At 56.8% G+C, this 10,073-nt stretch overlaps 1 protein-coding gene and 1 pseudogene across 1 annotated transcript; both read left to right on the top strand.

The window, feature by feature from the left end:
• Window positions 1-1,172: 1,172 nt before the first annotated feature.
• Window positions 1,173-1,821, top strand: LOC143392044 (cofilin-1 pseudogene; annotated as a pseudogene).
• A 4,024-nt stretch (window positions 1,822-5,845) lies between these two features.
• On the top strand, window positions 5,846-8,672 carry Drd4 (dopamine receptor D4). The gene is made up of 4 exons (XM_076842967.2): window positions 5,846-6,127; window positions 7,562-7,674; window positions 7,765-8,306; window positions 8,440-8,672. The coding sequence occupies exons 1-4, from the start codon at window positions 5,846-5,848 to the stop codon at window positions 8,670-8,672; spliced, it is 1,170 nt and encodes a 389-aa protein (XP_076699082.2).
• Window positions 8,673-10,073: the final 1,401 nt, after the last annotated feature.

Below are 10,073 nucleotides of genomic sequence, written 5' to 3'. Positions count from 1 at the left end.
TTTATTTAATGTGGTGCAAAGATTTAACCCAGTGCCTCACCTGTGCTAGGCTGAGCCCCAGCCCAGCCCTGTTGAGACGTTGATAGTAAATCAGTTCTGCAGGTCCACTTGGCACGGCAATAAGCCACACATACACCACCTGCTTTTATCACCACTGAGCTACTCCCCCAGCCTTTTTATTTTGGGACAGGGCCTCATTAATATGCTTAGTCTGACCTTGAACCTGTGACCCTCCTGCCTCAGCCTCTGAGTCCCTGGGATCACAGGCCTGGGCCACAGTGCCCTGCCAGCCACAAGTCGTTCTGACAGCCTGTCCCCATCTACGGACACTGGATTCAGGTCCTCTGCTTTCCTCACCAACCGTCTTCAGGGTACAGGTGTTTCACTCTCTTGGTTAAACTGATTCCTAGATATTTCATCTTTTTTTTTTTTTTTTCCAGTACTGGGAATGGAAACCAGGAGCGCTCTACCACTAAACCACGTCTCCAGGCCTTTTTGAAACTTTGAGACAGAGTCTTCTGCCTCAGCCTTCTGAGTCATGGGAGTCACAATCGCCAGTCATCCTTCCTGGAAATTTCATTTTATTTTTTATGCTATTACAAATGGGATAATTTCCTCATTTAATTCTCAGACTATTTGCTCTCATATAGAAATAGAACTGATTTTGGCCCGGGGTGTAGCTCAGTGGCACAGTGCTTGCCTGAGCATGTGTGAGACCCTGTGTTTCCCTAGCAAAAAAAGAAAGAAAGAAAGAGAAATACAACTGATTTTATGTTCACTTTATTTTTTATTTTTATTTATTAAAAAAATTTTTAGTTGTAGTTGGACACAATACCTTCATTTTATTTATTTTTATGTGGTGCTGAGGATCGAACCCAGGGTCTCACACATGCTAGGCAAGTGCTCCACCGCTGAGCCACAACCCGAGCTCCATACTTTATTTATTTATTTTTTTTTTTAATTGTTGATAGATCTTAATTTACTTATTTATTTATATGTGGTGCTGAAAATTGAACCCAGTGCTTCACACATGTCAAGCAAGTGCTAGCCCCCATACTTTATTTTTTTAAAAAATATTTATTTTTTTTTGGTTCAGTCGGATGCCGGCAGCAGCTGCGGCGGCTCTCGTCTTCGTAGGCTCTTCTTGTCGTCTTCCTTTCGCTTCCGGAAACATGGCTTCTGGGGTGGCTGTCTCTGATGGCGTCATCAGGTATTCAGTGATATGAAGGTACGCAAGTCTTCAACGCCAGAGGAAGTGAAGAAACGTAAGAAGGCAGTGCTCTTGTGCCTGAGTGAGGACAAGAAGAACCTCATCTTGGAGGAGGGCAAGGAGATCCTGGTAGGTGATGTGGGCCAGACTGTGGACGATCCTACCCACCTTTGTCAAGATGCTGCCAGACAAGGACTGCCGCTATGCCCTCTATGACGCTACCTGCGAGACCAAGGAGAGCAAGAAGGAGGACCTGGTGTTTATCTTCTGGGCCCCTGAATCCGCACCCCTTAAGAGCAGAATGATCTATGCTAGTTCCAAGGATGCCATCAAGAAGAAGCTGACAGGGATCCAGCACGAACTACAAGCAAACTGCTATGAGGAGGTCAAGGACCGCTGCACCCTGGCTGAGAAACTGGGGGGCAGTGCCGTCATCTCTCTGGAGGGCAAGCCTTTGTGAGCCCCCTCCAGCCCCCTGCCTGGAGCATCTGGCAGCCCCAGACCTGCCCTGGGGGGTTGCAGGCTGCCCCCTTCCTGCCAGACCGGAGGGGCTGGGGGGATCCCAGCAGGGGGAGGGCATTCCCTTCACCCCAGTTGCCAAACAGCCCCCCACCCCCGGACCTTCCTCCTCCCTCCATCCCTGACGGTTCTGGCCTTCCCAAACTGCTTTTGATCTTCTGCTCCTCTTGGGTTGAAACAGACCAAGTCTTCCCCCAGGCACCCAGTTTGGGGGGGATCTGTATTTTTTTTAACGACACCCCTATTTCCCACCTGTTTCTCCCTCATCCCATGCTGCCAACTTCTAACCGCAATAGTGACTCTGTGCTTGTCTGTTTAGTTCTGTGTGTAAATGGAATATTGGGGAGATGATCCCTCCCTGTGCCGGCTGGTTCCCCTCCCTCTTCTCTTGGTCTTGACCATTCATGGAAGCAGGACCAGTAAGCGACCTTCAATCAAAAAACAAAAAACAAAAACAAAAAAAAATTTATTTTTTAGTTGCAGTTGGACACAATACCTTTATTTTACTTATTTATTTTTTTTGTGGTGCTGAGGATCAAACCTAGGACCTTGCACGTGCTAGGCAGGCGCCCTACCGCTGAGCCACAACCCCAGCCCTTATGTTTACTATATATCCTTCAACTTTGCTGAATTTTTAAAAAATATTCTTTTCAGTTGTAGATGGACACAATACCTTTTATATCATTTTTTTGTGTGTGGTGTTAAGGATCAAACCCAGTGCCGCACACACACTAGGCAAACCCTCCACCACTGAGTGGCAACTCCAGCCCCCAATTTTGCTGAATTATCAACTCTAACTTTCATAAGATTTCCTATGCATGAGATCATGTCTGCACATTGAAATAGGCTTGGTCCTTCCTCTTCATTGTTGGGCGTCTATCACTGTGCTTCCTGTCTACCTGCTGTGGCTAGCGCTTCCAGACAGTGTTCTAGCAGAAGCTACAAGCTGCAAGTCCTGGTACCTGGGGAGCCACACTCACCGCTGCAGGGAGCATGCCACGGTGGGGCTGTTGCAGATCTCCTGTTGGGGACACACCTTTCTACCCCTAGTTCACTGAACCATTTTTGTCTCCAGGTTGTTCTGTAACAAACCCAAGGCCTCATGCATGCAAGGTGAGCACTTTACGGATTGAGCACTTTACGGATGAGCCAGACCCCAGCTCCTAATGGGTCTTTTTTTTTTTTAAATCAGGAAAGGGCACTGAATTATGTCAAATGCTTTTTCTGCACCAAGTGAGACAATCACCTGGTTTTCTTCCTTCTCTTATTTTGATATATTGCATTGAGTTTCTTTGTTTAAAATATTTATTTTTTAGTTGTAGTTGACACCATACCTTTATTTTTTATTCATATATTTTTACTTGGTGCTGAGGATCAAACCCAGGGTCTCGCATGTGCAAGGCGAGCGCTCTACCGCTGAGCTCAGCCCCAGTCCCCATCGATTGAGTCTCATCTCCTGAATCCCACTTCTCTTCCTGAGTGAGCTCCCTGCATCAGGACATGCAATCTTCTAAAACATGCTGCTGGGTTCTCGTCAGCTTCCATTTCACTGGGATTTCTGCATCTAGATTCCAAGGGGAGATTATTCTGAAGTTTTCCTTCTCCCAACATCATTGAATTTTGAGACTTCTTTATATGTTTTATAAGGACCTCACATTATTCTTACTCTACTTGCTATGTGTGTACACATATGCACAAGACACTGGATGATATTTCACTAATATTCTTTTCTACTCTGTGGAACTGGGGATGGAGTGTAGGGGTGCTCTGCCACTGAGCTACACCACACCACCAGCCCTTTCTTTCTTTTAAGATATGGTCTTTCTAAATTGCCCAGGCTGACCTTAAATGTGCCATCCTCCTGCCTCAGACTCCCACATAGTCAGGATTACAGGTGTGTGCCTTTGCACCTGGCTGTTCTTAGTCTTGACAGTCCTGTTCTTCGGTGTTTCCATTTGTGGATCCATGCTGGTGGTGTCAGATTTAAAAATTCTTTGTCTAATCCCAGGTTGAAATATTTTTTCCCACATTTTCTCCATAATTTTTATAGTTTTTTTGCATTTAAATTGGAGTTACTTTTGTTTACTTATTTTCTTTTGGTACTGGACCAAGGGGTACTCTACTACTGAGCTACATCCCTAGCCCTTTTTATTTTTTATTTAGAGACAGGGTCTCACTAAGGTGCTTAGGGCCTTGCTAAATTGTTTAGAGGCTAGCCTTGAACTTGCAATTCTCTTGCCTCAGCCTCCCCAGTAGGGGATCACAGTTGATTAGTTTTTATATAAAAAGTGAGGTCTGAATGTATAGGCACCTCGTGACAGATCTTCAAAATACACAAAGCAAAATGATAGAACTGAAGGAGGAGGAGGAAGAGGAAGAAAGAAGAAAAGGGGAGGAGGAGGAGAACTCTCACACCTGGGTACCTCACTACTCCTCTCTCAAAAACCATCAGAACAGTTTGAAAATTAGCAAGGACGTGGAAGGTCTGACCTTACTGTCATTTATAGGTCCAGCCACAGTCCTTCTCCGTCCTGTCTCCACCCCACACTGGGAATTGAACCCAGGAGGCTCCACCACGCAGCTCCAAAACCAGTGCTCTCATTCCTTCCTGAGTCGGTGAGGGGCGGGCCTCCTGAGCTGCTGGAGTGACAGGAGTGTGCCATGGCCCAGAGCCTCCTCACTGTCACTGTCACAGTGGCAGGTGGAAGACAATGGGGGCAGGAAGAAGCTCTGTGTCCCACTCTAGACCCAAGGCCACCCTGCTCCGGGTCTGGGTTCTGTGCCAGAAGAAACCGCTGATGCCCCCGTGGCTGGGCCGAGTGCTGTTGCTCAAGCCTCCAGCGGAGGGAAGGCTGCTGGCTGGGCACAGGGCTGCCCAAAGGCACCAGCCGCCCGTCCCACCCCACAGCCCAGACCCCGCAGTCCTTGTGGTGTGAGTCCCACCCGGTTTCTGTGCCAGTCCACACCCTGAAATCTTTGGAGTCAGGACCCTCCCCTCCTGACGCTGCTGCTGCCCTTCTCTGCCGTCCCCGGAGCCAGTGCTGGAGAAGGTGATGGGGTGACGCAGCTGGAGACCCACCTGGAGTTCAGCCTTTTAGCCAAGGGGCCCCAGAAAACATCACTCAGGTCTGGCGTCACCCCAACCTTAAGTCCACAGAGAAGATTATCTCCCTAAGACGTTTACAATCTGCCAGGGTCGGTTCTGGTCCTCCATGCTCAGCCTCCTCTGGCCACCTCTTTTTTTAATAGACGACACCGTATCTTTATTTACTTTTATGTGGTGCTGAGGATCGCACCCAGTACCTCACACTTGCGAGGCGGGCGCCCTACCCCTGAGCTGCAGCCCCAGCCCTGGCCACCTCTTAATGGAGTCTTTCAGGTGACTTAGTGTCGTTTCTCCTCTTGGAGATGCCCCCCACCCCCCACCGGAACCGGCTCCTGCAGTCCAGTGTCGCCCGTGTCGTCAGCCTGTTCTAGGAGGGTGGCCCCGAGGGGAAGGAGGAAGAGCCCCAACAAAAGCGCTCACGTGATTTCTTGAGTTAGTTCTTGGTAGCCCCTGAGGTCTGCGCGGTAGCCACTGGTCGCGGGGACTAAGGGCTAAGGGCTGCTAAGTGGGCAGGGTACGCGGGCCGGTCTGCAGCGGCCAGACGGGGTTAGGGGCCGGGAGAGACAGCCCTGGAGCCTCGGGGATGGGAAGGAGGAGACGCCCAAAGCGGCTTTCCAGCGCCCGGCCGGTGGACAGAGCGGAAGGAGACGCGGATCGGCCTCGGAGCCAGGCGCTGCTGGGAGGTCCCCGGAGAGGGGTGCCAGTGGGGGTCGATACCCCGGCCCACCGGGTCTGGTGGGGCCGACCCGCCTCCCAGCTGGGATCTCGTGTGCAGGCCGCGCACCGCCCGATGCCGTCTGGGGCTGCCTGTGCCCATCACCTCGCTCAGTTCTCGTGGCTCGGCCGCTGCTTTCGCCTGCTGCGGGACTCACCCCCAGATCTCGAGACACGCACGCGGCGGGGCGCTGCTCGGGCCCCGGATCCGGGGCGGGGCGGGGCGTGCCGGGGGCGGGGCTCCGGGGAGGGCCGGGGCTGGGCTCCGCGCCGGCCGAGGCGCACCTGGGCGGGCCATGGGGAACCGCAGCGCGGCGGACGCGGGCGGGCTGTTGGCTGGGCGGGGGCCGGGCACCGGGACCCCGGGGTCAGGCGCGGCGCTGGGGGCGGCGGGGGCGGCAGCGCTGGCGGGAGGCGTGCTGCTCATTGGAGTGGTGCTGGCGGGGAATTCGCTCGTGTGCGTGAGCGTGGCGTCGGAGCGCTCGCTGCAGACGCCCACCAACTACTTCATCGTGAGCCTGGCGGCCGCCGACCTCCTCCTGGCACTCCTCGTCCTGCCGCTCTTCGTCTACTCCGAGGTCAGCCTGCGTCCCGTCCCTGTCCCCGCTGAGCCCCTGAGCACCAGGTCGCCTCTTGGATCAGGAAGATCGAGTTGCAGCAGACGGTTCCAGGGGCGCCTGACCTGCTCGCCCCCTGGTCCCCAGCTGTCCTCGGTCCCTGGAGTCTCTGCTCCTTCTGCTGTCAGTCCCCCTGTGTCTCTCTTCTCCCCCCCCCTCTCCACTTGCCTTGGCTTCTGCCACCCAGAGGCCCCTGCCTTTGGAGCCAGAGACTCCAGAAACTGGCGGCTGGGCCAAACCCCGCCCTCTCCGCAACCGGATCCCCCTCCCCCACACTCGGAGGAGCCCACCGGACAGACCACCAGATGGGGGATCAGCCCCGCGCAGTACCCCCAGGGCGCGCGCACACACCGCTGCCTGAGGCCCTCCACCCCACACCGGCGCCCTCCACGTGCGCTGGTGGACAGGCCTGGGGAGCTGTGAGCTGGACTGGACAGCGAATCCAAGGGGAGGCCGGTGGGAGGGGCAGAACCCCTGTGAGAACCCCACACCCAGGAGCCTCTGCCGCAGGCCAGGTCTGGTCCTTGGGTGGTCCCACTGTAGTGCCAACCTCTCTCCTCTGCGGTTGAGCCCGGAGAAAAGCCGCTTAGGGCCCTGCTGGGAACTAGGTGTCCTGGATTGTGGGGGAGGGGAGTCGTGGGTTACTAAGGTGGACAGGGCTGTTCTGTCGTTTGGGGCACAGGCCAGTACCGCAAGGACACACGACCTCGGCTCCTCCTAGCTGCGGACGTCACGGTGACGGCTCTTAAGCTGCTAATGTCCCAAATCAGCTCGAAGGGATTTAGAGGGGCGGGGGTGGCACCCTGTTCCTGCCCTTGCAGAGGGATACCCCCATGCGTGATCCTGTGCTGGGCACTGTGCCGTGAGTTTTTTGTGTTTTTTAAACTCCTTCGCCCTCACAACTGCCTTGGCTTCTGCCACCCACCAGTTGTGGATGTGGATACTGCCACCACCCCTGGGCTCACAGATGAGTAGACAGAGAAGTAGCTTGTCCAGAGTCCCACAACAGCAACACGGCTATTCAGGAAGGCCCACTCTTTAGCAGAGCTCCAGGTGAAAAGGGCAGCTTTGTGTTTGCGGGCCATCCAGTCCTGGGGCTCCTCTGAAGCCAGGGACATCAGAGCCCCCCCCCAACCATATGTTCCCCAGGCTTCGTGTCCCAAGGAAGGGAGAGCTGAGGCAGGAGGCTGGCGTCTGTCCCTGCCCCTGACCTAGTCAACCAGTCAGAGGACTGCCCAGGCCAGTGAGTGTCCCCAGTTGCCGGAGGCTCACGTCAGATTTCCTTTCCCCTGATACTCAGTCCATGCTCCCTCAAAAAAGTGGGGGTCAGAAAGTCTGCAGCTAGCAAATAACAGACTTTTTTCTCCTTGCTGCGCCCTTGGCATGGCCACCCAGGTGCATGGCGGCACGTGGTTGCTGAGCCCCCGACTTTGCGACGCACTCATGGCCATGGACGTCATGCTGTGCACCGCCTCCATCTTCAACCTGTGCGCCATCAGCGTGGACAGGTAGGCGCCTCCGCTGTCCCCCCACCCCATACCCCCGCGCCAGCGACTCCGTGGGCCGTGGGCCTCACCGCTGCCTCCCTCGACCGGCAGGTTCGTGGCCGTGACTGTGCCGCTGCGCTACCACCGCCAGGGCCGGCGCCAGCTGCTGCTCATCGGTGCCACGTGGCTGCTCTCTGCAGCTGTGGCGGCGCCAGTACTGTGCGGCCTCAACGACGTGCACGGGCGCGACCCTGCCGTGTGCCGCCTGGAGGACCGCGACTACGTGGTCTATTCCTCCGTGTGCTCCTTCTTCTTGCCCTGCCCGCTCATGCTGCTGCTCTACTGGGCCACGTTCCGCGGCCTCCGGCGCTGGGGAGCGGCCCGGCGAGCCAAGCTGCACGCCCGTGCGCCCAGCCGGCCCAGCGGCCCCGGCCCGCCACCTCCACCCAGCCTTCCCCCGGGACCCTGCGGGCCCGACTGTCCGGTGCCCGGGCCGGTCCTCCACCGGGTCTCCTGCGGACCCGGCTTCCCGCCTCTCGACGCCATTCCTGAAGCCGAGCTCTCGCCCCAACCCCCGAAGCAGGCCCACCAAAGGCGTGCCAAGATCACCAGCCGAGAGCGCAAGGCCATGAGGGTCCTGCCGGTGGTGGTTGGTGGGTTCCTGCCCTGGCGCGGGTCGGAGGAAGGGGCTGAGGCGCAGAGGGGCAGGGCGGCTGGGTGGAGGAGAGGGGCATGGGAGAGGGTCGGGTGTGGGGCGCCGGCTTGGCTGACTGCCCTCGCCCCCAGGGGCCTTCCTGGTATGCTGGACGCCCTTCTTCGTGGTGCACATTACAGGGGCACTGTGTCGGGCTTGCTTCGTGCCCCCGCGCCTGGTCAGCGCTGTCACCTGGCTGGGCTATGTCAACAGCGCTCTCAACCCGCTCATCTACACTGTCTTCAACACTGAGTTCCGCACCGTGTTCCGCAAGGCTCTGCGCCCTAGCAGCAGAGCCCGGGGGCCCTGCTGTGCTTCTGATTAAACAAGTTCTTCCGGATGCTGTGCAGTTCCTGGGATGGGCGTGAGGGGGAGGGGCTTCTGACCCAGGGACCCCTTCAGTGGGCTGACCCTTTCCTCCCTGTAGTGAGGAGGTCCTGCAGCAGCAGTCCCCAGGAGCTGTTTCCCCCTTCACCACAGGAGAGTGTTTGGGGTGATGGCCCTGAGGGTGGGGGCACAGGGGTCTCCTGAGATGCACAGCACCCAGTGGAAGGCACCCACCAAGGGTCCCGGCCAGCTCCTGCTTCTGAGGACCAGGTGGGTGGAATCTTTGCTGTCCCAGTGGGAATGGCAAGAGGACTCTCCTCAGAGCTTCCTGGAGGCCAACCCCTGGCCAGAAGGTGCCTGCTAGGGAAGGGACTGGGGATTGGCGGAGGTCCACCCAGGGCTCCCTGAAGGAGTGCCACACCAAGGCCAACCGTGTGCTCCGCAGACCTGTCTCTCGCGTCCCAAGGCATCCTCAGGGAGAAGGCAGCAGGGCCAGGGTTGGGCAGAGGACGCCAGGCTGCCTGCACTGAGGCACTGGCCCTAGGGGCAAAGGGGCAGCTCCTGTTAGAACAGTTCTACATGGCTGTCCCTGTCCTTGGTCATGGGAGAGTTCCTGTCAGCCCTGTTGGCAGGAGCTGTCCTGTGTGTCCTATGTCCAGGTTGTTGCCTCTTCGAACTGCCACAAGGGCCTGCGTTCTTGTCTGGACAGTGTGAAATTCTGGGCTCAGCACCCTGGGACCTGCCCTGAGGGTGACAGCCACACCCTAGGCCATGCCCTGAGGGCCATTAGGGCCATTAGGGCCATGGCTGTAGGCACCTCAGCACGCTAGAGTACTCCGCAGTTGGGGCCACCCTAGTGCCGTCCAGTGCCGCAGCCTCGTCCACTGTGGGCGGTCACATCACAAGCCTCCCCTGACCCCTTTAGGGAATGGACTAGGTCACGGGTTTATTTCTGCTGGCCTGAGTGTCCCCAGTGACACCAGAATTGGAACTGGGGCTCCCTGGGGACCTAAGGGCCCAATGTGCCTGGCCCTTGCTGACCCGGACTGAGAGCCCTTCAGACAGAGGGGAGGTCAGAATGCCCCTGAGGTGGACAGAGGTCACAGGAAGGTGGGCGCAGCTGGGGGGCTTGCATCCCAGGGCCCATGCTGAGATCCCCCTGACCACTAGCCTTTGGGGCCTGGAGACCCCAACAAGGTTTCCAATTTAAAGACAAGAGTACAGGTTGGCCATCATTCCAGGACGCAGTGCCCAGGCTGGCAGTGCCCCCTGCTCAGGGTGGCCATGCCCCACAGACAGTGCTCCAATGCGCCTGCTTGGTGCCCTGGGCTGGCAGTGGCCTGGACGTCCTCAGGGTCTGGCTCCTCCTGGGTGTAGGGCCCTCTGCTGGCCTTGTTTG

This window comes from Callospermophilus lateralis, chromosome 2 (assembly GCF_048772815.1).
Source record: "Callospermophilus lateralis isolate mCalLat2 chromosome 2, mCalLat2.hap1, whole genome shotgun sequence".
Classification (NCBI taxonomy): Eukaryota; Metazoa; Chordata; class Mammalia; order Rodentia; family Sciuridae; genus Callospermophilus; species Callospermophilus lateralis.
The sequence above is the reverse complement of the archived record's forward strand: the minus strand, read 5'-3'. Positions and strand labels throughout refer to the sequence as shown.